General features: G+C 57.2%; 1 protein-coding gene across 6 annotated transcripts; it reads right to left on the minus strand.

Annotated features, from left to right (window-relative positions):
- Positions 1 to 1,139: 1,139 nt before the first annotated feature.
- Positions 1,140 to 26,728, minus strand: STRA6 (signaling receptor and transporter of retinol STRA6). 6 transcript variants are annotated; one of them, XM_027123587.1, is made up of 19 exons: positions 24,104 to 26,521; positions 23,169 to 23,349; positions 18,177 to 18,243; positions 17,791 to 17,915; positions 16,113 to 16,252; positions 15,499 to 15,522; positions 15,149 to 15,315; positions 13,670 to 13,792; positions 11,886 to 11,953; positions 11,643 to 11,719; positions 11,309 to 11,370; positions 10,199 to 10,361; positions 6,491 to 6,566; positions 5,321 to 5,454; positions 4,066 to 4,183; positions 3,875 to 3,976; positions 3,065 to 3,228; positions 2,652 to 2,801; positions 1,140 to 2,000 (listed from the first exon to the last, which is right to left on the minus strand). In XM_027123587.1, exons 1-19 carry the CDS (start codon positions 24,165 to 24,167, stop codon positions 1,831 to 1,833), a joined length of 2,175 nt encoding a protein of 724 aa, XP_026979388.1. In that variant the 5' UTR covers positions 24,168 to 26,521; the 3' UTR covers positions 1,140 to 1,830. The 6 variants fall into 6 exon arrangements, with proteins under 6 accessions (XP_026979388.1, XP_026979389.1, XP_026979392.1 ...); XM_027123588.1 differs by having other exon boundaries at positions 1,156 to 2,000; positions 17,791 to 17,876; positions 24,104 to 26,508; XM_027123591.1 differs by having other exon boundaries at positions 1,831 to 2,000; positions 23,169 to 23,301; positions 24,104 to 26,726.
- Positions 26,729 to 26,928: the final 200 nt, after the last annotated feature.

A 26,928-nucleotide genomic window follows, 5' to 3' on the forward strand; every position in this document is an offset into this window, starting at 1 on the left:
GGGGAACATTTGTGCTCTGAATGAACTAGCTACTCGCTTGTTTTAAAGTCATCCATGGCCCCCCATGCCCTCATGGTGAAGCCCAAGTTCCCCAGCCAGATGTTCGTGGCCCCTCTGACTGGCTCTCCAAAGTCACCCCTCCCCACCTCTCTTGGAATGGCTAATGAATTGTTCCTTTAACAGTCTGCGATGTGTCATCCTCTGTACGTTTACTTATACTTTTCCATCAGTCTGGACACCCTTCTCCTGTTCCTCACTTGGCTAAGTCAGCTTTTGAGAGTCGGCTGAGGTACCACCTCCTCCAGAAAGCCTTCCTGGATGCTTTTCCCACACCACCCCCCCCCAATTGGACTAGGCCCCCTCCTCTGACTCACACAGTCCTGAGTGTCCAGTGTCCCAGCCTGATTACACTTTATTATGACTCTGTTTCCATATTAAGGGCAGAGACCCAGTCTGCCTTCTCATTCCTGAGACCCCGTCAATCACTAACACGGGGCTAGGAAGACATTTTTCAGTGGGCTGCAGTGGGATCAGACCCTGCCCCCTTTGCCCTCTTCCTGGGCATCCTCGAAGGTGGGTTGACGCTCCCTGGCCCTGCCTGGCTTCCTGCAAGTTTGAGGCTGTCTTTTGGGTGCAGGAATGTGATGTAATTGTGCAGATTATTTCTGGAGGCCCCACTGATCCAGGTGTGTGGGGTGGCCACATCTGCCCCACCCTCGGTAGCCCCAGCCCCACAGTGGTCCCCAAAACCTCACTCATACATGCCCGCACCTCAGTCCCCAGCAAGGGGAGGGACCCCCTCGGTTGCCCTCCCTTCTGCATACTAGTCTCCTCCTACCTCCATACCTTTATTCATATTGTCTCCCCATCTCTTGAAATCTCTCCTCCTCCCCAAATCCTGCTCATTCTCGAAGACCCAGAATCAGTCTTACTTCCAAAGCCAGTGCTCACACGGCTCAGGGGTGGCACCATAGGCCCCCAATCTCTCCACCACCCCAAGGGATGTGGCCACGGTTCCCATTCTGCCCCCCATCCAGTGCCCAGTCCAGCATTGACCAGAGTACCCCAACCCCACCCAAGCCCCATAAACACAGTGTTGATTGACTGAGATGCCGGGTGGTTTTCCCCACGTACCCCTCCCCTTCAGGAAGACTGTTTCTTAGGGACAAGTTTATTCCAGGGAACACACTAACCTCTTTCATAATATCTAAAGGCATACCAGCTACAAAAATATCAGGCTCTCAAGTGTGGCCAGCTCAGTGTGGGGCCTGGTTTGAGCCGTGACTGCTGCCAGGTAGGAGCCCATGGCTTCCTCCTGGGCTGCCTTGCAGGCCACAGGGACCCCCAGGAGGAGCGGAGAAAGCTGTGGGAGAGAGGAAGCGCTGTGTCTGGTCACAGTGGTGTGTTCCAAGGCTGAGTGGGCCCAGCTGGAATCCTAGGTTGTCCCGGCCTGCATCACCAGCCCCAATCAGGAGAAGGCTTCCGTGAAGCCTGAAGGCTGGCGGCAGAGCCAGCGTCGGGAGGCTCCTGGACCGAGGGCCTAAACCACCGATTGCTTTCTCCAGAGCCCTAGCTGGCTTCCCAGGGTCAAAGGGGCAGACCAGAGCCTTCCCAAGGCTTGAGGTTCACAGTGCTGACAGACTTCCACCCAAGCAAAGCAACCCCCGGCTGGCCCTGAACCCCCGGGACCTGCTGACAGAGCTGGTGCCAAGCAGAGAGGCTGCCATGGCTGGAGTGACAGATGCTGGGAGAGCTGGGGAGGGAGTGGGCGGGGAGGATGGGAAGTGCTCCAGCACAGGCAAGGACACGGCGGGGTGGCCTTCCCCGCCTTCAGGGCTGGGCACCGTTGGCCCGGGCGTCCGATAGGGCTGTCTTCCGGAAGGCCTGCAGGGCTGGGTTGTGCAGCAGCGTGTATGCCAGACCCCAGCGGGCCCTGCCTCGGCCTACCCGGGGCCCCGCTCCCTTGGCCGCCCGGTCCTTGGTCTGCAGCAGCTGCATCCCTGAAAAGAGACCTTCCGTGAGTCACTCAACACACACCCAGCCAAGCCCCACCCCCAGCACCGAGACCTGAGCAGAGTCTGTAAACCCTTTGTGTATGTAGGGTGAGGGAGGCTGAGACTGGGGCTCCAGGTGCCCGTTCACAGGGTGGGAAGCCAGGAGAGTGTGTGGTGCAGAAGCGTGTTTGTTAAGGCTCAGGGTGTCATCCTCTGGGTGGCCAGCAGAAGAGGGAAAGGATGAGCTCTGTGGAGGGGACTGGAGGCAGGGCTGGGACAAGGGTCCCCCTCCCTACTACACACTTCCCAGGCAGCAGGGCGGGGGAGGACGTACTGCTTAGGAGAGGCAGGGGGTGGCCTGGGGTGGTAGGGGTGACGGAGCCCCTTAGCTCTGAGACAGCTGTCTCATTCTCCACGTGAGGAGTGAGTGTGTGTGCACACACGTGACAGAAAGTGTGTGTATGTTAGTATTATGGGAAAAATTACCCTGAGACGGACCAGGAGAATTCTCACTTCTTCTCTCCCACAGGCAGCCCAGAGAGGATGTGGGCATTTTCCTAGCCCTGTCTCCCTTGCGTTGCTGGAGAGCGGGCCTGCCTCCTCCCTGGGAGAAGCCGGGTGGGCTCAATTCCCCCCATTCCCACTGGAAAGGCTCACCTTCCTCTTCCTCCCCCAGTCTGAGGCCATCCCGGGGGGCCGTGCGGGGCTGGGGCCTCCGAGTTCGCAGGAGCAGGACGCAGAAGGCCGTCGAGGCTGGATGTGACTGGCTGGCCTCCATCTTCAAGAAGTTGCAGTATGTGTGGTAGCCTGGGTGGGTGAGGAATGGCCGTGCTAGTGCGGGGGGGCCCCAGCCGGCACCTAACACAGACACAGGGAGTGCCCTGCACACCCTGCATGCGAGCTCGTGGGCACCTGAGCGTGTCGCACGTGCACTGCACATGGCCCCCTACACATACCCACAGCCTGGGGTTACAGACATCCTCTGCAGAGACCAGGTCAGGGCAGACCCTCCCGCACTGCTTGGGCAGCCTGAGCATCCCCTGCCCCCAGCTCCTGCCCAGTAACCTTACCGGGGTCGAAAGTGGCGGCTCTAGGTGGCAGCAGGCTGAGGTCCATCTGGCCAAGGTGGACAGCATTGTAGAGGGCAGACAGCAGCACTCGCCAGGCGGCCATCATGGTACCCACCAGCACATTGATGGGGAAGAGAAGGAAGGTGGTTGCATAGAGTGCTCGCCTGGGGTCAGGGAGAAGAGAGCTGAGGCAGGTCCTCACACAGAGTCCCTTCCTCAGGGTCAGTGGCAGACCTAGCTGACCACAACTGCCGTGTATTGGTTGGTTACACCTCTGTGTACCCATCTTCTGGGCTGGGTCTGCTCTCTCAACCCAGCTCACTCATCCCACCCATCTGGGAGACAGAGGCCCAGAGAGTCTGCGAGACTTTGCTAAGGCTGTCTGGCTAGTCAGTGGGGTTTAAGTCCAGGTCCACCTGGATCTTTCTATGACCCTGGTGCCCCCACCTCCCTCTTCTGGGTCCCTTGTCCACTGACTCTAAGTCTCTCCTGGGGCCAAGGTCCTCCCACAGCCTAGCATGGAAATAATATTTCTGTTAACCTCCTTCCTGCAAAGGGGAGAGCAGTATTGATCTTCAAAACAGGAAAGGCTCATGGGGGTATTTCTGGCTGTGTGACAGGTAAACAGAGAGGTATTTTGGACTAAGCTGGGTCACTGACCCCTTTTAAGGCAAGCTCTTTTTACTGCTCACTGGGTTCCCCATTAGAGAAAGGGGAAAGATGGCAGACGAGGGAGAAGGGCACAAGGACAAAGACACCGAAGAAGCAGCTGAGGGCCTAAGGGAGGCGCAAGCCCAGGAGCAACCTCACCGGTTGGTCAGCTCTGGGCGTCCATGGTGAGTGTCTAGGAAGACCCAGTGGGCTGCCATGTTCTGCAGGGTCACAGCCAGGGCCAAGGTCAGCCAGAAGGGCCTGTGGGGGGTGAGGGGATGGGGCGGGTGTCACTATTAGTGGTCCTCGGGGAAGCGGTCCCAGAGCCCTCGGTCCCTTGCCTCACTCACCATGAGGATTTCAGGGATCGGAGGAGCAGAAGGTTCCTGCCGTGGAGCACGGGCATGAACACCAGGAAGGTAAGGGCCAAGGTCCCCAGGAAGAAGAGGATCTGCTGCACCAGGAGCCCTGCCAGCATGGGGAGGAGAACAGGGAAAGGCGTCAGCCCACCCTTGCCACTCCCAGAAGCCCCAGGCTTTGGAACTGGGCAGACCTGGTTTCAGATACCTGCTCTGCTGCTGCTTAGCTGTGCCACCTTGAGCAAGTTATTTTACCTCTCTGAGCCTTGGTTTCTTCCTCTGTAAAAAGGGGATAAGCAGCCCCTACCCAGGAGGGCTGTTGTGAGGATCTAATGAGACAGTATCTGTGGCGGCTCTTTGAAAACCACAGAGCGCTTTGCAAATGTCATTTTCCCCCAGTTGCTCCTGAGTCCTTGAGGACAAGACAGTATTTGAAATTAATGTTTGCATTCCTACTGGCCAAAGCCTGGCTCATGGTAGGTACCTGAAAGTTGCCTGTTGAAACAGTCGGCTAATTGTTTACATGGGATATGTACAAAAGGGTTTCAGAGGCATAAAGTTTACCTATACGAGGAATTACGACTTTTAGTGCTAGTGATTCGTCCACCCCTTTATCATCTTTTTCCACCTCCGCCAGCAAGGTGAGAACTGAAGGAACCAGCAGCAGAGGGAGAAATCAGGCCCTTGCTTCGGCAACAGTGGCCCCAGCCCCCTCACATCTGCAAGGACTTTATTCACCGCAGTGCCCAAGGGGAGAATCAGAAACTCGGAGCTTGGAGGGGTCCTTGAAGTTAATCTAGTCCAGTTCTCTCAGAGCAGGGCCCTCCTTGCGGCCCCCAACCATGGCCACATAACCATGCTTGAATACTCCCAGTGACAGGGATGACCTCCTGAGACAGCCCATCGTGATATTGCCCTCCCTTACAAAAGCAGGAACATGCCTCCTCGAACTTTCCAGCCCTGGGTCACCTTCTGTGTAAACCCCTGGTGGCACCCAGGAGCCATCCTCATGGGACGGGTATCCTTTTATCAAGGGCCCCTGCACCGGCCCCCCGACCCCACCTGTGTGGACTCGCTGAGGGCAGGGAAGGCAAGGTGGGTCCCTCCTCTTGCTTTTAGCCCCAGAGCCAGCTCCAGCACAGGCAGACCCCAAGAGGCAGCCAAGACCTGCTGGGAACCCTCCCCTCCCCCACTCGGGCCCGTGGGGCCTGCCGAGGTCAGGTGGAGTGGGCAAGGGGGCGCTCACCAAGGCAGGTAAAAGCAGTCTGGTAGGCGGTGAAGCTCATCCAACAAAATATGGCCTGGCGGGAGGGGCGAGGGCTCGGGGGCTGGGGGCCCAGGTCCAGGGCGCCCCCTCGGTGCAGAGCTCGCAGGTTGGCCCTGGGCGGGGAGTGAGGAAGCCAGCGATCTCAGGGAGCACACACGCTCCCTAATTTCCTGCTCTGGGCCAGCCTCTGGCTGAACTCCCAGTCTAAGTACAACCCACGGCCAGAGGCAGGGAAGCCCAGAGCTGTGGGAGCCCAGAGGAGCTACTAACCCAGCCTGGGAGATCAGGGAGGGCTTCCCAGAGGAGGTGATGTCTGAGTTGCATCTTAAAGGATGAATCAGACTAAGCTGGTGGGGGGCGGGGCAGGGATCAAGGGAGACAAATTAAGGCAGAAGGCTCAACCGAGCCAAGTCAGGAACGTGGGACACAACAGTAGGGATGGAAAGTGATTGGCAGCTCGGCCGTCAGGGCAGGAGGCAAGGTTCCAGGCAGGCAGAAGCTTGAGGGCCTTGATATGCCAGCCTAAGTAGAGCCAACCCTGTGAGAAAAGATCCTGGGGCAGGAACCCTGAGGCCTGATAAATGTACAGCATAGGGACCAGCTCCCTGCCAAGTCCCTGGCCCTCCCCTCCCCACCCACTCTACTCCCAGCTAGAAGCTTCTCTCCCTCTCTGCCCACGTTTCCTCAGTGCTCCTTACCATTCACCATGAAAGGGCAAGGTAGGCGGCTTGGCATTCCATGTCCCACAATAATCTCTCTGGTGCCCCAGCGCCAGCCAGTCCACTCCTCACCCACACTTCACACTTGTTCTTGCCCACACAGTTCCTCCCGCCTGTGGCACCCTTCCTCCCTCATCTCCATTCCCAGGTAGCATGCCAGCTTCCCCAGGTAGCCCCACGCCAGCCCTTCGTCAGCCGTACATCAGTCGCAGATGTTTCTCCAATTGGACAGGGATGCCCCACCATCTCCACCCACCACAGGGCAGCTGGGCAGCTGGGCTCAGTAACAGCCTGGTCCTGCAGGGACTCTCCCTCCCTCCAGCCCCTAGCTTCTCCCCACAGGCCTCCTGGGTCAGGGGTCCTGCAGGCCCACAGGGCTCTGACCCCTTCCCCACGTCTGCACCGGGGGGAATCAGAGCCTGTCACTCACCTGTGTGTCACCAGCGAGCGGGTCAGCATGAGGAAGGTGAACAAGCAAGACAGAACCAAGGCCGAGATGTAGCAAACTGGAAGGTGGAAAGGGAGCAAAGTGGGAGGTCAGGGCCTGGGGGGTCTCCTGGGAGACCCCGAACTGCTGCCAGGATGGTACCTGGGTGGGAGTTATCCCTGCCCCACACCCCCCTCTGAGGTGTCACATCTTGTCACATCCCCTGTTCTCAGATCCAGTATAAGTCGATGACCTTGGTTGACCAATACTGCCGGGTGACATCTGGTGGCCAAGACAGACGGAGGCCGGCTCTGAGGCTGCAGACCTGGCCCTCACCCCGGTCTTGCTGCTTCCATTGCTGTGTGACCCCCAGTGAGAGACTCCATCCCATGTGGCATCTGCCTTCAGCTCCATGGCTTCCTGGCTGTGTGGGCTTCAGGGGGTCATTTCATCTCCCAGCCTCAGCTTGCCCATGCTGGGCACACTGCTGGGCTGCCCGTCTCCCAGCATGCTGTGAGCCATAAAACCCCATCAGGGCCTGCGTCAGTGGCCTTTGTTAAGATGTGAGCGCCCGTCAGTGTGGCCTGAGTCCATCAGAATGAGGGAAGTGACCACTGCTACCCATCTCCTCCCCGGGTCGCCACCCACCCTGTCCATTTGCACAGATCATGAGTTCCCTGTATCACCAGCAGCTGGGGGAGAATGCATGGTGTTGTGAACAAGCCTGGCATTTAGCATAGCAGGGATGCAGGGCTACAACCCTTCCACCCTATATCCACATCTAGTCTTACTCAACACCCTCATAGTAACCCCACAGGAGAGGCACAGGGAGACATGGGACCCACAAAGAAGCTGAGACTCAGAGAGAGGGCCTGACCCGCCAGCCACACTGCTAGGAAGTGACAGAGCAGGGGGTGCAATCATTTCCAAGCAGACCCAGAATGAGCCCAGGGTGTCTGCACTCTGATCTCACTGGTCAGCCAAGGGAAGTGTTCCTGGCTCCCATCAGAGACTCAGGAGGGGAGCAAACACACACGGGAAAGGCAAGCACTAGGTCCTTGCAGCCACAGGTTCTGGAGATGTGGGTCTCAGCACTGACAGCATATTAGGATCACTTGGAGTTGTTCAAATTCCCATGGCCCAGGCTGTACCCCAGACCAATTAAATCAGAATTTCTGGGCATAGGACCCAGGCCATAGCTTTTGGGAAAGCAACCCCAGTAATTCCGATGTGCGGTCAGGGTTAAGAACCACTGAACTGGGTTGTTGTGTTTTTTTTTCAAAGACGGAGTCCTAATGATCTATTTCAAACAGCAACTGATTGAAATCAATCAGCCAACCGACATGTGTAGAGCTCCTGCTACAGTGGTTCTCAAACTCAGGCTGGCATCAGAAGCGTGGGGAGGGCTTGTCCAATCACAGAGGCTGGACCCCACCCTCAAGGTTTCTGAAGTCTGGCTCGAGCCTTGGGATTCCTTACAAGTTCAGGTGATTCTCAGGCACAGCCAGTATTGAGGATGACCGCTACAGAAACCCGGGGCCGATCTGCCTGTCCCTGGCTCACTCCTCTGGGGGCAGAAGGGGGCACTTTTCTGAAAGGCAAGGCTAGGAGAAAGCCCTGGACACGCGCAGCTCTGCCCTCCTAGAGCCAACACGGTACCAGCGAAGGTACATTCTGGACTGTTTCTGCCAGGAGGTGAGGAGCCTGCCTGCTGAGGCTGCCCAGGTGAGTGAACAGGTTAATTGGGGTGAAGGGTTAGCCAGCCCCCTTGGCCCCAGCCTGGCCTTTGGTCTCCATTTGCCTACCTCTTGTTCCTCTCTACCTCAAATGTGTCCAAACTTGGGTCCCTCCTAACCTGGTACCCATAAAATCTTCCTGCACTTTGCCTCCTCTGGGACTCTGCACCTGCCCCCTCCTGGGCACTGATTCCGTGGATCAGTCTGTCTCCCCTACTCAGTCAAGCGCCTCTAGGACAAGGTTGCCCTTAGAGCTTCAGCACCCATTTTGCAGGTAGGAAGATGGAGGTCCAAAGGAGAAAAGTGGCTTGCCGGGGTCACACAGCTGCTTAGTGATGGAGCAGGAATTCTAATCTAGTCTGCCTGACTCAGAGTGTGAGATTTCTGTGAATGATGCCAGCCTTATAGTCCAGGTGCTAGGTGCAGGTGCCAGGTGCAGCCCTAAAACAGGCTCTCGGAGCTCAGAAGACATTCGCTTCTTAGGCTAAGAACAGACCAAAAGGTCCCCAAGCTCAGACCTATCTCAGTTCCATCCCTGGCTTGCTGAGTGCTTGGGGCATATCTCTAACCCTCTTGGGCCTCAGTTTGCCTTGTTAAACACTGATCTGTTTGACCCCTGCATCCAAGGAGATCCAAAGTGGGAGCCTTTGGGCTTGGAAACTGCAACATGTGATTAGAAGTGTCAGGTGTGTTGAGTAGAAACCAAATCCATTGTCCTGGACATGTCACTTCCTCCCTCTGCCTTTTGATTTCCTGCTCTGTGGGATGAGATCAATGATGCTGACCTAACAGGGCTGCAGTGAGCAAGGTGTGAGCTTGGATGTGGACTGATGTGGGCCATGTCTGCTCCTGCCTGTGGCCCAGATTGCAGCCAACTTGGAAAATCTCCCTGGAGATGTCATTTTCAGCCCATCCAGAACTTGTCACCTGTCTATCTTGTGGGCTTTGGCCACAGTTCCAGGGAGCAGACGCACTCAGGAAAGTGGTGGGAGTGGTAGTTGGGGAAGGAAGCAGTCACTGCATATACCCCTGCCCACTCCTACTCCCTCCCTGATGGTAATGGTAAGAAAGAGCTGCAGAGCAATCACACCTCCACCTGCCATACTGGCAGCCTAGACTCTGACCATCACATGTTACTCCTCCAGAGCCAGGGTGCCTTTGCCAGGGACTCCCAAGCCAGCAGAGGGTGCAGGCCTGTGAGAGACTCCATCCAATGTGGCATCTGCCTTCAGCTCCATGGCTTCCTGGCTGTGTCTCAAGGTGATGGAGAGCCCCAGCCTGGGCATCAGGAGATTGTGTTCTCCTCTTGGCTCCCGTCTGCCTGGCTGTACGACCTCAGGTGATTCCCTCCCCGTGTGTCAAGTGAGGATACTTCTCAGTCTCGTCCACAGGGCTGTGGAGGTGGCGTAGGTGGAAACAGGGCTAAGGGATAAGGAGGCATCAGACCACAGAAGGGGAGACTAGTACAGTTCCCGGGCCCAGGAGCTCATTGTCAAGGGAAGGAAGGAGAAAGCAAGTGCCTGGAGGACAGGGATTGGGGAAGAGAAAGCATCCGCCCTGCCTGACCCCACCCACCTGCCATGAGGATTAGCTCAGAATCCTGGCGCACTGTCCCACTTCACTGCCTCCTTTTCCCTTTCCCCACCCGCAGCAAAGGCCCCGGGCTGTCCCCTCAGCTCACACATACCACACCCTCTCCCATCTCCACGCCTGCAGAACTGGGCAAAGTCACTAGGGGTGGGGGTGGGAGACACCACACAAGCTAACAGGGGCCCGCTGAGGTGACCTTCAGGCCTCAGAGACTTGGAACTGGAAGCTCCAACCACCCCAATTTGGAGATGAAGCAGCCAAGATGCAGAAAGGGGAAGGGACGTGCCCAAGGACACCCCGCATGTCCACAGCACCTGGGACAGAGCTCAGGTATCCCAGCTGAGGTCCCCACTGCCGGCCCTCAGGGGCTCCCGAGAGGCCTCACCTTCCAGAGCCCACAGGTAGTGCTTCACCAGCTCCACCACCTCCTGCTTGTCCTCTGAGAGCACGATCCCAAAGCCAGCCAGCAGGTAGGAGATGTCCGTGGTGATCCCTGCCCTCACCTTCTGGATGGTGGGTACCACGCCCACCAGTAGCAGCAGGGCCACCTGGAAGAACCCCCAAATCAGGGTGGCAGGGCCTGGCTGTGCTCACACCAGACACTCCCATCCCAGGAATAGTGTGCTCTGAGACTTCAGGGAAGAAACTCTGGCAGCACACGGGCTGCCTCCACGTGCCCATCACCCTTCACAGTGTTCTTATCTGTCCCTTAGAGCAGCATCCTCGTGCCAAAAATCAGCACATTACAAACAGATACGACTTTAGCCCCATAGGCCTCAGATATGCTTTCAAGCAGCACAAGTATACGTGTGTATCTCTGACCGCCTATCAATCGTCTATCTATCTAAAACTTCAGAATATAAAATTTCCAATTTTTCCATGTTGGACAAAGCAAAGTGTCCTAAAAATGAGCACAGGCACTGAAGCTGGACAGACCTGGATTCAAATTTTGGCTACCCTGAGATATTAACTGTAGGAACTTGGCCAAGTCAAGTTCATCTCTCAGCCTCAATTTCCTCCATCTGTAAAATGGAGAAAAATCATACCTACCTTCCAGGGTTTTTGATTTTTTGTTTGTTTGTTTGTTTTCTGAGGGGGGCATAGTGGTGGTGGGGATTTATCAAACATATATTATCTCACTAAATCTTCCTAACTAAAAGGAATTAATCTATTTCCTCCATTTCACAGCTAAGCTAATTGTTTCAGGGATGTTGAGTAACTTGCCCAAGGTCACTCAGGAGGTAAATAAAGGAGCTAGGATTTAAATCCACATTTATGTGACTCCAAAACTTGTGCTCTGACCCTGTGTGAGCCCAACAAGAGTTACCATCCCCTCTCCTCTGGGTAGGCCAGCATTCCCAAGATGGCCAGAAGCAGCTGGACAGGATTTGGGTCGGGGCTTTTGGAGAGCTGAGCTGAGGGCCTGAGCCATCTCAGCCTTGGGGGTTGGGAGCAGGGGTCCAGAAGCAAGTGGCACTACAGAGGCAGGACATACCTGGTAGATGGCCGTCCCTGTCAGGGTGACTGAAAGCACCAGCTTCAGGGGGAGTCGGAATCCTGCAGTCCCCAAAAGGAGGGGTGTGGTGAACCCCAGCGCCATCCAGCCCCGGGAGCCCCATCCCTCCCAAGAGGCCTAGGACAAGGGCCAGAGCTCACAGGACCCTGGACCACCAAGGCCAGGCCAGGGGCTTCCCCTTGTCCCAAGTTGGGGTTGTTCTTCCTGATGACAAGAGTTTCGGGGAAAGGAGCGGACCTTCTACTGCAGCTGTTCTATGCAAAAGAGGGGTGAGGTCACCTGTCACTCTTGACCTCAGCTCCCCACGCCATACCTCGCTGTGGAGTGTAGATATAGTGTCTGAAGTAGATCCAGGCCCGGGACAGGAAGCCCTGCTTGGACGTGTGGGAGCTGCAGAAAGACCCAGGCAGGAGGGAGCTCTCAGGAGAAGCCCCTGCCCTGAGCCTGGGCCCCAGGGTTTGCTTCATTCCTCATCTCTGCCCCACCATGCTGCCCAGTGCCAGCCTCCCAAACAAGCCTGCCTGCCCAGACCTGTCCCCTGGCCCTAGGACCTCACCTGCTTTTCAGCTTCTTCTGGCAAAGGAGGGTCCTCAGATATTCTTCAGAGTAGCTGTTCTGCAGCCCCTGTGGCGACAGGCAAAAGGACAAGCAGATGGGACCTGTCTCGAGCCATCCCCGGGGCCCTGGCTCAGGGTAGGTGCGCGTACAAACCTCTTGGCGGTGGTGGAGTGCAGAGAAGGGCCATCCCGTGGGGACGAGGTCCATGCCCCCCAAAGCTGCCCTTCCCTCCTCCGTAAATAAAAGACTAATCAGTCTCCTATCTAAGAACTCTCAATGCAGGGAAGTTCTTCCTAAGGTCTATCTCCAACTCTCTCCAGCTTTACTCAGTCACATCACATCACTGCTTTCCTCCTGGCCCTCTGGCCTCTAGTAGCTAAGACTGAAGCAAAAAGGGAACTTATGTCCCACGAGCACATCCCTGACCAGGACACAGGATAGGGCCATTTCAGGTCAGATCCCCCCAGCCCTCTCCTACTCCAGGGAGATCACAAGGGTGACCTGATTTGTCTAAGCCACATTCCAGGCCTTAAACTCCCTGCCAAGTGGCAGAGGCCCACAGTGAGATGCAGTGAGCCCCTGGCCCCTGACGATTAGGAAAATATAGGCCATTGTCACCTGTTGCCATGGCAACCCTGGGATCCAGGGCAGGTGTGGGTCAGCTCAAAGCTTGACTGTGTCCTTTGAGGCTTAAAACTCTTTGACCAAGGGCCAAAGAGGATTCTAGTTCTCCTCAGACTCCCCAAGAGGAAAGGCATGCAATGGAGGGAGAGGCCGAGAAGATCCCTGGAAGGGAAGGGAAGGGCCTGGACGAGGTGCTGTGTGTCCTGGGGAGCTGCTCCCCTCTTCTGAGCATCTGGAGGGCAGTAGTGACAAGTACTGAGGACCCTACTGCTACCCTGTGAGAGCGAAACCCGGAGTCAGGTGGGCCTGTGGGGGACCCAGGGTCGCCCCAGAGATGCTGAGCCCACCCACCTCTTCTCCCCTCACTCTTCATCCCTCCATGGGGACCTCACTCCTTCTCTGGCTTCAGTCCTAGCCCCTCTCCTGAGCTCCAGGCCCACAGTCCAGCTGCCCGCCAGACCCCTCAGCGCCACACACCTACAGCTACACATCGTCCCCCGCACACCTGCTCTCATCCAGCGTTGTGTATGTCAGCAACTAGCGCCACCACCCACCTGCTGTCTGTCCTAGATGCCACCCTTCAAGCCTTTCCTTCACCCTCCACATCCGCAGAGCAATCAGCCTTTTGCATCTGTGTCTTTAACCTTTCTCAAGGGCCTCTGTGGAGCAGTCTCCCTCTTCCTCCCCTCTCGCCAGGAAGAGCGCTGGGCCCCTCCTCCACCCATGCTCCCAGGTCAGCTGGATGAGCCCTGGTTGCACTTCTCACAGCGCACTGTAAATATATGTTGCTGCATCCATCTCCCCCAGCACACTGGGAGTCCTGGAGGTCCGACACAAGTCACTCGGCTAAGTTCACAAACCCAGCCTAGGGCCTGGCACAGGGCAGGTGCTTAGGAGGTCTACCTAATCTCAAATAAGATTGCCATATCTTGTAAGAATTCTCTCTTGCCATGGGTGCCAGCCGAGGGCCTGGCCTGGCCTTTGCCTGGGGAGGGAGGACCCACCAGTCCCTCTGCGACTCAGCAAACATTTTCTGAGCACGTGTTATGTTCTAGGCTCCACACCAGGCATGACCACGTGTAGGGGAACAATAGATATGGGCAAGTCCACGGTGTCTTGGGTGCTGAGTACGAGCCCACCCCAGCCCTGCCCCTTTACCTTGGAACCCGCTGCTGCCCCATGACTGAAGCTTTTCACCAGCTGCACTGGGTACCAAAGGCTCAGGAATCCGAGGCCCAGAAGGAGAGGCAGAGAGGCCAACAGAGAGTAGTACCTGTAGATCTGGATGGACAGAACAATGCCTAGACACACCTACCTTCTGCCTCCTTCCCCCAACCGAAGACCAGGGTTCATTTCCCTTCCCAGCTCACAGGGGTCCCTGAGGGTGGTCTAGGATGCATGGGAAGGCTTCTGGTTCTTTCACTACCCCCCAGCCAGGGCCACTTGGCACCAACTTCTACTTCCCCTTCTCAGGCCCTGCAGAGGTGCTTGCCCCTCTCCCAGGCCCCTGGACTCCCAGGTCCCTTACAGGAGCCAAAGGGAGTATGTTTTGTAATCCTCTCCTACCCACCCCAGGGGGCTGGGATAGGGCCTGAAACGGGGGACATCCACCTTCTATGTCCCTACGTTCCTGGTGCTTTGACACAGGCCTGATTTTTTCTATTACAGTTTGCAACCTGGGCATCTGGGAAGTACATGCTCTGCCTCCCGGGGTTGAGGCCCTCCTAGGGTTGAACATGTATTCATCTATTTGTTAATTCAATATGTTTTTATTGAGAGCTTAGTATGTGCCAGGTCCTGGCTGGTGAAAAAGACCAACGAAGTCCCTGCTCTCTCGGAAACCACCTAATCTTCAACTCTACCCTGAGGGATTCGTGTTACAACTTCATTTATGGGGGCAGGGCAGGGTGGGGGGGAACCTGAGTCTCAGAAATGTGGTAAGGTGTCCTCAAAACACCTAGCACCACCTGGCATCATTTCGTATATTTGTTTGTTTGACTGTGTGTCCCCTTCTGGAATGGCAGCTCTTGGGATGTCAGGGACGTCATCTGTCTTGTTCACAGCTGTATTCCAGTGTCTGGAAATGTCCCTGGTGCAGAGTATATGCTCAGATATGTTTGTGGAATGACCAAAGGAAGGAAGGGATAAAGTTGGATTCAAACCTGGGTTGTCTGACTCTGTAGGCCACACCCCCACCCTTTGGGCTCTGGACTGGTCAAGCTTCACACCCCAGCCAGCTCCAGTGAACCAGGTTCTGAGGTTCTGGAATTCTCTTTTTAGCCCTCTGAGACCATCCCCCAGCTCAGCACTTGCGTCCTCCAGCTCTCTTCACTCCCACTCCAGTCTGGCCAAGGGAAGTCTGGGAGATCAATAATGGGGGGATTTCAGGCTTCCTCTCCCTCCTTCTCTGCCCCTTCCCCCCCCCCTTCCCCCCCCCCCCCTGGAAGCTCCTGAGGGCCGGCCCGGCTGCTTGGTCCCCAGCCTCTCCCACAGAGGGGCAGAGCTTGGAATGAGCATGTGTGTATAGGCGTGGAATCCTGTGCAACAGGGAAGCAGGACAGAGAGGAAAGGAGCCACACTGGTTTAAGCAGCTTCTCCACGCCCCGCCGCCCCAGGCCGTCGTAAGTCAGCGGTTACCTTGGGTGACACCGGACACTCTGCCCTTTGCCAGACCTGGACCCCCAGATGAGCCCAGGACAGCACGCTGCCGAGCAGGTGTGCGGCTCTATGCCTGACCGTGGCACAGACAGCCAGGGGATAGTAGAGGGCAGGGTAATAGAGCAGAGCCAGTATCTTCCACGGCCCTGGAAGGCAAGACAGGCCGAGAGACACAGGATGGAGGGGCAGATGTGGGGCCTGGGTCCAACCCACCCAAGCTTCTCTCCTGTCTCCGTCTTCCCAGCCCCTCAGCTGATTCCGTGGGCAAAAGCCCTGCACGCAAATCCAGGCTCTGACTATTATCAGCTCTGTGATCTTGGGCAAGTTACCTCTTGGAGTCTCAGTTTCCCCGTCTGTAAAATGGAAATAATATATAGTACATTAGCAAAGGTAAAATGAGAAGGTATGTGTACAGTGCCTTAGCCCAGTGCCTGAGTGAGTACTCAATAAATTAGGCTACTATTTTATTACTCTTCCCTTCTCTGACCCTCAGCACGCTGTAAAATGGGGTGAATATCTGCATCTTGTGGAGTTGCTGTGAGGATCGGATCATCTAAGGAGGTCGTGTTGCAGGGCAGTGGCTCCTCTGGGTGGCAGCTGTCCTTTTTACCATCACCTCCTTGAGCCCAGCTCAAGTCTCCAGGACCCCTCCCCGCACCCCTCCCCACCCTTCTTCATGCTCACACGGGACTGGGCTGTCTGGGGGACTCAGCCTGTGCTCCCTCCCTCCCGAGGGTGGGATTTGCACAAGAGCAGAGAGGGCAGTATTGACTCAGGACAGAGCAATAGAGGTTTCAGGCACTGTGGTGGGACAATTGGGGAGGGCAATGGGACAGCGTCTTCTGGTCTATGGCTCATGACTGGAATGGGGAGCCCCAGTACTCTGGATTCCCACCTGCCCCCTCCCATCAATCCAGCCCAGGGCCTCAGCTGTGCTGGGTACCTTGGCCGGGTGGTAAGGCGAGAGTCAGGAAAGGCAGTGGGTCCTCAGTGGGGAGCAGCAAGCACAGGGAGCTGAAGAGGACCGTGAAGACGGCGGCAGGCACGGTCCGGGGCCTGTCCCCAGCCAAGAAGTCCACAGGGCTGGTGCAGAGGCGGGGACAGGACAGGGGGGAGTTGCTCAGGCCCTGCACGCCCATTACCACACACCGAGTTCCATAAACCGGGGAGGTGAGTCAGTTCCACTTTCCAGATGGGGAAACTGAGGTCCCTTCATGCATTCATTCCACAGATGTCTGTGTAGTGCCTCCTATGAAACCAGATCTGGGCCCTGTGGCAAAGTGACTCAGGAACATCCCCTGCCCCACCCCCTGCAACAGGCAGACACAGAAGGAAGAAGCCTGAGCACTGCTCCCTCCGCCCACTCTGGAAGCTTCAGGAAACAGCCGCCTCCACGCTAATTGGTCTGTCTGGGCTGGCTGACCTTCAGAGAGCTGGAGAGTCACAACATCCTTATGCAACAGCCGCCACCCTGGCCTGGGAGTGGCCCTGGGGCAGAGGGCAGACAGCGGGCATGGCTGTCCCAGGCATCACCCCTCTGGGCTCAGGGCAAGCCACTCAGACGCTCTGCTTCTGTGCTCCAGTTTGCCTTCATGCCCTGAGGGCTCCATCCTGCTTCTCCCAGGCCCTCCCCCAGGCGGGGCATGCTCTCTCCTGGGCCAGCCAGTGTGGCAGAAACCCCAGGCTAGTTCCTCACAAAACCAGCATGGCAGGCCCCACCTCAGTGTGCAGCCCAGGCCTGGGGTGCAAGGCTGTCTACACTGGGGATCCACCTACCACCTCACCCCAGGCCTTTGGTCTCTCCCACACAAGGCTGCCCGGTCCTGTCTCCTCAGGGTCATCCCCATCCCAGACTCTGGGGTTGCTGGGCTGAAGGAGACGGGGAGAAAATTTCAGCCAGAGGGACTGGAGGGCAATCCCTCATAAATCTGCCTCGAAGCATCAGGGTCCAGGTAACACCCTCAGGGAAATGAGGGTCAAGATGGCATGGAGAGGGGCTTCCCTGGTGGCGCAGTGGTTGAGAATCCGCCTGCCAATGCAGGGGACACAGGTTCGATCCCTGGTCCAGGAAGATCCCACATGCCACCGAGCAACTAAGCCCGTGCGCCACAACTACTGAGCCTGTGCCCTAGAGCCCGCGAGCCACAACTACTGAAGCCCGTGTGCCTACAGCCCATGCTCTGCAGCAAGAGACGCCACCGCAACGAGAAGCCCGGGCTCCGCAATGAAGAGTAGGCCCGGCTGGCCGCAACTAGAGAAAACCCGCGCACAGCAACGAAGACCCAACGCAGCCAAAATATTTAAAAAAAAAAAAGACAGTGTGGAGTGACCACGGCCTGTCGAGACTATGGACTGCCTGAGGGGGTGTGTCCTAGAGCTGGGCCCTCTTGGGCTCGGTCTCCCTGGGGTCTGGAACAGGAGTGGGTGCATCTGAGTGGGTCCCTCCCCTTCCCTCAGGGGGTCCCAACTAAGCCTGGAGATCTGGGTGGGGATGGGGAGAGCCCCCAGACTGAGAGAGTTTGGGGTGTCCCAGAGGCCAGAGCTGGCTCCTAGGTACCCAACAAGCCACCACCCTCCCAGCTGGGCCCCCTGAGCGGGGGTGCCCAGGCCAAGGCACCAACCTGGGGAGCCCAGGCCTGCCGTGCCCACAGTGGGGCCAGAGCTGGCGGCGCTTCACCAGCATGGCCAGCAGCAGCAACACGAGGATCTGAAAGGAGAGCACAGAGGAGGGCTCGGGTGCCCAGGCCTTCCCCGAGGGGCTGAGTCAGGGCACTCGATCCCAGGACCCCCTACCCCGCAGTGCACACTCCTGCAGCAACTGGGGACTGGCTAGGAGGTGACAGAAGTTTGAAAGGTTGGTCTGCTGGTTTGGGTCCCCACCCTGCGAGAACTCCCGGTACCCACTCCCATATGTGGGCTGCCCCGAATCTCCCTTCACCAGCGCCAGCAAAGAACACATATCCCCCTGTTCAGGCTGGCAGTAGGCGGCAAGCTAGTTGGGACTCACCGACAGCACGACCAGGCAGGCGTGGTAGAGGCCGGGTGGCACGCTGGGGTGGCAGGAGGGCACCAGCCTGCAGAGTGAGTGAAGGCTGGGTCAGGCCGAGGTAGGGAAACCCCAGGTGTGCAGCCCAGTCTGGGGTTCCAGGCTGTCTATACTGGGGCTCCACCCACCACCTCCCTTGACCCTCTGATCTCTCCTAGACAGTTCACCTTCTCAGGGCCATTCTGGGCCTCTGATGACCCTGAAGTGTGCCGGTCCCACACCCAGCTCTGAGGTTACAGGGCTGAAGGAGACAGGGGGCTCCCAGGGGAAGACATGGGAGAAACAGAATGGGCCAGCTTGGCCTTTCTATCCATCAAGGCCCACTTCATTCCTCCCTCCTCCAGGAAGCCTCCCTGACTGCTCCAGGCCTCAGATCTCTCCTCAGAACTGTGGCTGAGTGTACCGCCTGGGTCCGGCAATCAGCAATGGGTCCTATGATTTGTCTTTCACTCACTGGAATCCAAGTTTGGTCTGTGTCTCTGACTGGAACGATCTACCTTGGTCTTCCAGGATTTATGTCTCTTCTTCACCTGTTTTATTAAGGGCTGAGTCACGTGGCAGAGAAAGGTATCAGGTAGGAGCCCCGAGCTCAGGGCTGGACGTGAACCTAGGAGAGCTGATAGGACTGGGTTCCTGGGGGAGAGGTAGACCTCTGGGTTTGCCCAGATGGAGCCTGGGAGCGCCAGAAGGAGGTAACCAGTGTGGGCAAGGCCACCAAGTTCTGGTGGGTGAGGCATCAGAGGAAGCCCTGCAGCTGCGCCCTCCCTGCCGCAGGCAGGGCTCACCCACCCAGCTGGGCTCCTTCCTGCTGTGTGGAAAAGAGGGATCCCAAGGGTGAGCCTGAGTACTCTGTGCTGGAACACCCCGAGCTTGGGAATCCCAGAGAGTGAGAAGCAGGAGAGAACCCGGTCACGCGGGCTTGTCCTTGGGGTGGAGGGACAGAAGGAGTCTGTTTTGTGCGATTTCTTGGCCAGGGCAGAGCCAGCCTCTTCCCAGAGCAGTAGAGTTTGTGCCATGCAGGGGATCAGGTTCCTGCTGTCTGAGCCCAGGCCTCACGCTCCGCGCTTGCAACTCTGAGGCATTTTACTCGAGTATGTGGGGTGGGGTTTGGGTGAGGCAGGGCCCCTCACCAGCCCCAAGAGTTCAGAGCCACCACTCCAGGCCCTCTCAGCCTGCATCTCACCACCTGACAAAGTCCTACTCAATCCTGCACCCCCCACCAGGCCCAGCCAGGGCAGGGGCTCCGTAAACCGTCCCTGGAGCAGCCTGACCGTTTCCCACTCACCCCAGACCAGGAGCCACCCTCACCTCCACGGACCCCCTCCAGGGCCCTGTCTGGGGGCAGCTCTGGCCCTTCCTGTGCCACCCGGGGCCCCCCGTCTACCCTTTACTTAGCTCAGTTTGGCGGAGGCTCATGGACCCTCAAATGTTTGAGGTCTGAGCGACAGAAATTTAGCTGAGCAAATGTTTGGCTCACAGCTCGTGGACCCATGTTTCGTGCTGTGGGACAGGCCGGATGGCGCAGACACAGAGAATGCTACGTCAGGGAGGGTGGGCGCTCGATCTTTGAGGGGGCACATGCAGATGCTAAAGGATGCAGAAAAGGGAGAGAAATCTGGGGCAAGGCCTCAGAGGGGGTGGGATTTGAGTTTGAAAGATGGTGGCATCTCTTTAGGCAAAGAAGGGGCAAGGGAGCTCCACGTAGAGGAAAGAGCATGAGAAAGTGGAGTGACAGGCAGTAGACAGTGAGGCTGGGGCCAGGCAAGGTTTTCAGCTTGATTACAGCGCAGAGGGCTGGCTGACAGCCGGTAATAGCAGGCATGGGAGGCACTGGGGAGCCACTGAGGGCGTCTGAGCGGGACAGTGTTCTAGATTTTAGGAGATTTCTGTGGCTAGATTTGAATAACAACAACAACAGTAACTAGTATTGACTAAGCATCGAGTGAGCGCCAGGCACTTCCTATGTATTAACTCAGTTAATTACCTAAGAGGTGGGTGCTATCAGTATCCCCCTTGCCTAGATAAGGAGAACAAGGCTCAGAGAGGCTAGGTATCTCGCCCAAATCACACAGCTAGTAAAGCACCAGAGCCAGAATTCGAACTGAGGTAGTCTGACTTCAGCAGCCGCGTGGGATCAGGATGTGAGAGGCAAGGCGTACGTGGAGGAAGATATTAAGTTGAACCACAAGAAACTGCCATTTCTTTCCATCAAAAACAGTTGAGTATCGGCATTTTCAAATGGCTCAGCATAAACAGTCACGGGGGAGCGGGAATGTCAGGCAGTATCTCAGGGGTATTTAGGTGGAAGACTTTACATGCCTTAATGTAGCGGAGCAGAGAGAAGGGGAGTTTCTGGGATGACGGTAGGGTTCTGGGCCTTATTCCAAGACGAAGAGTGAGGACAGAGTCCAATGGAACCCAAGGAAGCTGAGGCTTGGTCTTGGGCAATTCAGAGGTGGTGATGGGCACTCAGGGACAGAGGCCGGACTGCAGGATGGTGAGGACACTGAGACGGAGAAGAAGCAAGGCAACTGTTTCTAGAAGTTTGGCTCTGAGGTAGAGGTTGCAAAGGGCCCCATCCAGAGGGGAGGGCAGAACACATCTGTGTGGGTGAGAGGGAAAGGCTGACTGTCTGGGGCGGGGGTCTGTGGGCCTGTGGTCCCCGGGGGGCCTGGAGCCCTGCTGCCTGACCCTCTCCCTGCTCCCACAGCAGAAGAACCTGCAGATCACCCTGGCGTTGACCTCTCTTGGTGGGAGGGCAGGCCATGAAGGAAGCCTCTCAATTCCGCCTTCCAGGCAGCCCTTTGAAGTGGTGGGGAGGTGACTGACATCCTGGACAGCTGCCACAGATGTATTTGTATCCCCAGGCTCTGGCTGGGAAGCTCGGTATTGATGATAAGAGTGGATGACACACGAGCACATGGCAAGTAGGGCCCATAACCTGACCAGAGGAGCCTCTGGGGGTAGAAAAGAGCCAGCTCGGCTTATACGCATCAATCCTATGTCCACAGAAGACCCCAGACAGTGTGCATCCCATCGCCATCAGACTCACCCCCACCCCCAACCTCTCCAACCAGGTCCTGGCGCCAAGGGGGCACTTGGATAAATGTGACCAGGAGATTGAGTCCATCCCAGACACTGTCACCAGTGCCCACAACCTCGACTCCAGCCTGCTGGGGCGCACTGAGGCACAAGGGGGACCACTGTGCAGAGCTCCTCAAAGCTTTGGTGCACCACCTCGCCGGGGTGTCTGACTCACACAGGGAGAAGTGAGTCCAAGCTTGCCTCCTTGGGATTCCCCTGGGATCCCAGCTTCCCACTCCCACCTTTGGCAGGAAGTTCGACTTGGTTTGGCCAAGTACGTAGATTCAAACAAAGCTCTTCATTCTTACCTGCAGTGGGAGAAGAGAGCTACAAATTCTAGATGACACCCACCTTAGGAGTGGTACTGCTCATCACCTAGTCCCTGCCATGCACCCAGCTTTATTCTAAGGCCATATCTAAATACCTGAGCCACAGAGCTGGCTGCAGGCACCTGGCCCCAGCCAATGCCTGGGCCCTGAAGTGGCTAAGGACACAGCTTCAAATCAGGGCCTTAACTCAGGTCAGATTCTGTGTCCTCTTGGGGCTCCCAGGCCCCTCTCCATTCTGCTGCTTCTCCCACCTCACACATACACAGCAGGAACCTGGGGAGCCCTGGGCTTTCGAGGTCAGCCAGGGAAGGGGAAGAGGGCACCCTTTTGCTGACAGCAGGGCTGCTTTCCAGGTGGTCAGAACCCCGAGTCCTCCAAACATCTCCTTCCCCCAGGCCTGGGTGGGGTCTCCATCCCTGCCGGGTGACCCCAGCCTGGCCAGGCCACAGCCCTGGCCTCTGGGGAGGCACGCGAGCATTTTTCCCTTCTCCGGTTTTGGTTGTTGATGGAGAACAGATGTGCACACATCTGGCTCGGCAACCCCCAGCCTCACCTTTCTAGTTCCGCAAACCTTCAGACAGAGAAGGGAGGTAGGGGATGGGGCCGGGGCCAGGGACAACAAGGGGAGAACTGGGCTCTGGGGCCCACGCAGGCAAGGCGTCCTTGGCAGCATGGGGGCACAAGGAGGCCCAGCTCCTCCACCAGGGTACCCAGACTAAACAAAGATAGAAGGGATCTGGGCAGAGGCGGCTGTGGGCCGAGTCCTCAGGCCACACTGGGCTGGGCTGAGGCCGCCTCCCTCCCCTGGGCTGCCCGAGCACTCCTGCTGAAGAGAACAGGGCCTCCTCAGCTTCACGGAGCCTCAGACCAGCCAAAGCCAACCAGGGCGGCATGTTTCCTCAGGCCTCCCCCTGCCCCAGGCCTACCCAGAGAACCTGACGCTTACTAACAGCACACCCCAGGTGGTCACCACAGGGGCCAGTAACACCTTGAAGGCAGGCCCGATTCCCTCAACCACTCACCCAGGACTCTCCACCCTGGTTACAGGCCAGAGTCACCCAGGGAGCCACCACAGCCCAGCTGGATCTGAGTTTGCAAGGACGGGGCCCAGGAATCTGTTTTTTAAACACACCACAGGGAATTCCCTGGCGGTCCAGTGGTTAGGACTCAGTGCTCTCCCTGCCAGGGCCGGGGTTCAGTCCCTGGTCAGGGAACTAAGATCCCACAAGCCGCGTGGCACAGCCCCCAAAAATAAAATAAAGTCAAAAAAACAAACACACCGCACAGGTGCTTTTTAGGTGACTAGCCTGGCCCAGGTCCTCCACCTCAAGTTTCTTAACACCAGCACAAAGGCTGTTCTCACCTAACAGGCGAGGAGACTGAAGCCCAGAGAGGCTGTGACTTGCCAAGGGTTCACACAGCAAATGAGCGGCAGAGCCCCTCTTAGCAGCCCTCGCTCAGGGTTTTCCCCACACTGCCCCATCAGTAACCTCTGCCACACCCCATGCGCTGGCCGACAGGGCCAGGGGTTCCGACTCACCCTTCCGGCTCAAGCTCCTGGCCACCCTGGGGCTCGTCGATGTACCAGCTGCCGTAGGAGTCATCGTCGTCTGTGGCCCCGGACGAGGTCTGGTTCCCTGCTACCTGGGTCGACATTCTCTGGTGCTTTTCCTCTGACTCCCAAACCAGAGGGAAAAAGCCACTACAGATGAGAAAAGAGGCTTGGGGCGGGGTGGGGTGGGGGGAGAAGGAAAACTCAAACAAAGAAACGTTTCTCTTTAATCCTAAAGGTTACTTTCTTGCTTTTAGTTCTCTGGGAAAAGCCCTCCTGGGAGTGAGGGCCTGGGCCGGCTGGCACAGGAGAAGGGGAAGGGCTTCTCCTGTCCCCTCCTGTCCCTTCCCGCCCAGTCTCGCGAGGTCCTGCAGGAGGTAGTTATCCCTTGGGGATAGTGCCCCCTCAGGGTCCTTGGGCTTTTGCTGGAACACCCGTCTGTCTCTCTCTATGACTGGCCACCGGTAGGTTTTGACTCAAAGCACCATTTTCAAAGAAGTTTTGTCCAATCCAAGCTGCCCACAGAGAGCACCCCCTTCCTTCCCCCTCCTCAAGCCCACCCAGATGGACCCACAGACACACACTCAAGGAAGGACCAGGGAGGAAGGAGCTGCGGAGATGAAAGGGTGGGCGGGCAGCGGGCAGCGGGTGGGCTCAGCACAGTCTGCCGGCCCCTCCCAGCTGGACTCCCAGCCCCTTCCGCTCTCAGGGGTCCAGCCCAATCCCCCCTCTTTGTTCAGGCTCCCTCGAGACCATCCCCCAGCCTCAGCCTGCCCCTCGCTGGCCCCCTTGGGCCTCAGTGATGGGAACACACCGTGGTCCTCACAAGACCCCCTTCCGGAGGTGGAGGTCCGGCTCCATTGGCGGCCTGAGCCTGGGAGGAGTGCGGCCAGGAGGGCCGGCACCTGACTGCACGCACATACCTGCCTTCGGCGCCTGCCCCAAATCGCCCACACATCTGCAGGGCCTTACAGACAAGTCAGGCATTCCAGCAACCCAGGGAGACTGGGCCAGGGCCAGAAGGAGGGGAGGGAGCCCGTCCGTTCCTTCTCCTGGAGGAACATGTGTCTCACTGGTAAAATCTTTTTGTTTCTCCAACTTGATTTCACAAGGAGATAACTCACCCCCACAAGGCAGAAATTAGTCCTTTAAACACGAACCAGACCCACGGGGAGGCAAGAACCCTGCCTGCCTCCTGTTCCTCCCGGAGTGTGGGGTGAGAGTGAGGGCAGGAGATGGAGGTTCCTCTCCCCCTCCTGGCCCCCAACCGGGGGTGGAGGTATGGCAAGATGCAGACGAGGCAGAGAGCAGTTCTCAGGCCCCCTATCCCTGGGTGGGAGTCAGGCCCCCTGAAACTTTGAGGGTCCCTGTCCTTCCAATACTGCCTGGCCATGGCCCTACGCAGCTAAGGCATTCATTCAACAAGCTTTTCAAAAGGACGTTCATCCATTTATTATTTTAACATAAATTCATTGAACACCTACTTAGTGCCAGCACTGTTTGGGGTCCTGGGACGGGAGAGTCTACAGTTCAGGGGGACACAGCCAAGTAGGTAAATGACCTCGGATCTGAGGGTTACAAAGGGAAGGCACAGAGTGCCCTGATGTACACCACAGGAAATGGAATTTGGTCTGAAAGAATGGGGGGCGGGGGTGGTGCGGCGTGTGTCTTGAAGAAAGAAACCTTTCAGTGGAGATCTGAGGGCAGGGAAAAGTCAGCTGCGCAGAGGGTGGAGTTGGTGGGTGGGGTGGGTAGTGGAGGGAAGCGTGTTCCTGATAGAGGGAACAGCATGAGGGATGCTCAGAGGGACAGAGCTTGAAATCCTAAAAGCTCCCCATCCAAATTCTGTAGCCAGGCTCACAAGGCCTTCCAGAATTAGGGTCTAAGGGCTCTGTTGGCTTTGGTTCCTCCCCCTCCTTCCCAAATGACCCCTCTTCCAGGAAGAGGGCTCTGGCCTCCCCTCTGCCACCCCACAGAGATGTCAGCATCTGCTGACTCAGAGCTGAACCTGAACTTTGTTTGATGCGACGCAGGAGCCCACACTGCCCATCTGATCCCAGGGATCAGACCTGGCTAGGATCTCCTGAGGGCAGAGTTCTACCTCTTCTCCTCCTCATGCCTCCTTCCCCTGATGCACAGTACCCAGCACTGGGGCCACAGGGATTTCTAAACTGGGTTTGGCAAAGCCATTGCTTGTTCTGGTGACCATCGCTCCTCCATGGGCCTGTCCCGTGCAGCCTGCTGTTTCTCCAGCCAGGTTTCCAGAGCCCTGCATTCCCTTCACTGCTCAGGAGTCCTAGACCCATAGCTTAGGGAGCAACTCACTATCTGATTTTTAATCCCCCTCATGATTCCTCCAACAGTTGGAGTGCAGTCTGTGCCGGGGAGCTCACTCCCTCTACAAGGTGAAGAAGTTCATAGCTGGATAAATCCCTGTCCGAAACTGCTTTCTACCCTGCAGGGAGCGAGTCTGCCTCCTCAGTCTGGTTTGTTCATTCCCTCATTTATTCCACAGATGTTGATGGCATGCCGATTACGTGCCAGGCAAGGTTCTCCACGCTGAGAATATAGCAGCGAGCAAGATAGATAAAGTCCTGTGCCCCAGGGAACCTCATGTGTAGTGGGGGGCAGGGGGGGACAAAACATGTGTCATGTGTGCTGAGAGGGAAAATACAGTGGGATACGAGAGGAGAGACAGACGGGAGTTGGCTATTTTAGGCAGGATGGTGAGGACAGGCACAGTCGAGAAGGTGATATTTGAGCAGACCCCTGAACGAAGGGGGGCGGTACCCAAATGGGCGCCTGGAGGAGACTCCATCAGCCTCAGGGGCTGCAGCGAGGCCGGCAGAGAGGGGCCCAAGCTAAGTCCAGGCACAGTCCCTTCCCCACTGCACTCTTCCCCGACCCAAACCCTGCTCTGCCCCCAAAGAGATCTCAAGTGGAGACAGCGCCTCCCCCCATCCCCCACCCCGGGCCAGCCCAGTGCCCATGGTGCCACCTCCCTCCTTACTGGGGAGATGCAGAGGCCACCTTCAGGGAGGCCCTAAGCAGAGGTGAGAAAGTGTGAGCTTGTCTCTCTCCCCAGGTACAAGCACAGCGGACAGAGGGCAGTCTTTTGTTCAGTACCTCTAGAGCTGGGTTTCTATATGGCAGGGAGAAATGCCCTGGTTGGGGAGGCAGCCTACCTGGGTTTGAGCCCTGGGACTGGCTGTGTGACCTTGAGTGATTCCCTTGGCTTCTGTGAGTCTCAGCCCTGCCTCTCTCCCAGGAGGAATAGGTTATCCAGCCAGGAGATTCTTTGTCTGTGGGTTCTCCTCTCCCCAAGGCCCCCACTCCCTGCCCTCAATGACTTCACGGCCCAGGAATGTGGAGCCAACACACCAGGCACTGGTTGTAGTAAGAAGTTCAAAGCTACAGAGAGCAGCTGTGACTGCCCAGGAGTCCCCCATTGTCTTCCACGCACCCTCCTGGCCCCCAGCTCCCCTATACACTCTGATGGGGGCAGGGAGGCAGGCTGGGTCAAAGATCCATGGTTACTAGGCTGCTGCATAGCTCAGGCTGGGAAGGGGACCCCACTCCTTGAGCCCAAAGTACCTCCTCAGCTTGAAACTAGGAGAGCTCACATCTGTGAAATGGAAGGTTGCCTCTGAGCTGTTAGGAAGGATGCCACCTGGCCAGACTGCAAGCTGGCAAGGAAAAGTATTGAGAGGAGAAAGATGGTAATGATGTGCTCCTGAAGAATTTCTCC

The sequence above is a fragment of the Aethalodelphis obliquidens genome, unplaced genomic scaffold, assembly GCF_003676395.1.
Source record: "Aethalodelphis obliquidens isolate GAN/ISIS:26980383/991018 unplaced genomic scaffold, ASM367639v1 scaffold26, whole genome shotgun sequence".
Taxonomy (NCBI): domain Eukaryota; kingdom Metazoa; phylum Chordata; class Mammalia; order Artiodactyla; family Delphinidae; genus Aethalodelphis; species Aethalodelphis obliquidens.

Coding starts and splice junctions, on each gene's coding strand:
- STRA6 (XM_027123587.1), bottom strand. CDS start 24,167: ATGCCTGACTTGTCTGTAAGGCCCTGCAGATGTGTGGGCGATTTGGGG. Junction 18,244..23,168: donor CAGGAGCTTGAGCCGGAAGG/GTGAGTCGGAAC, acceptor CTCACTCTGCAG/GCTGGTGCCCTCCTGCCACC. Junction 3,977..4,065: donor CGATCCCTGAAATCCTCATG/GTGAGTGAGGCA, acceptor CACCCCCCACAG/GCCCTTCTGGCTGACCTTGG.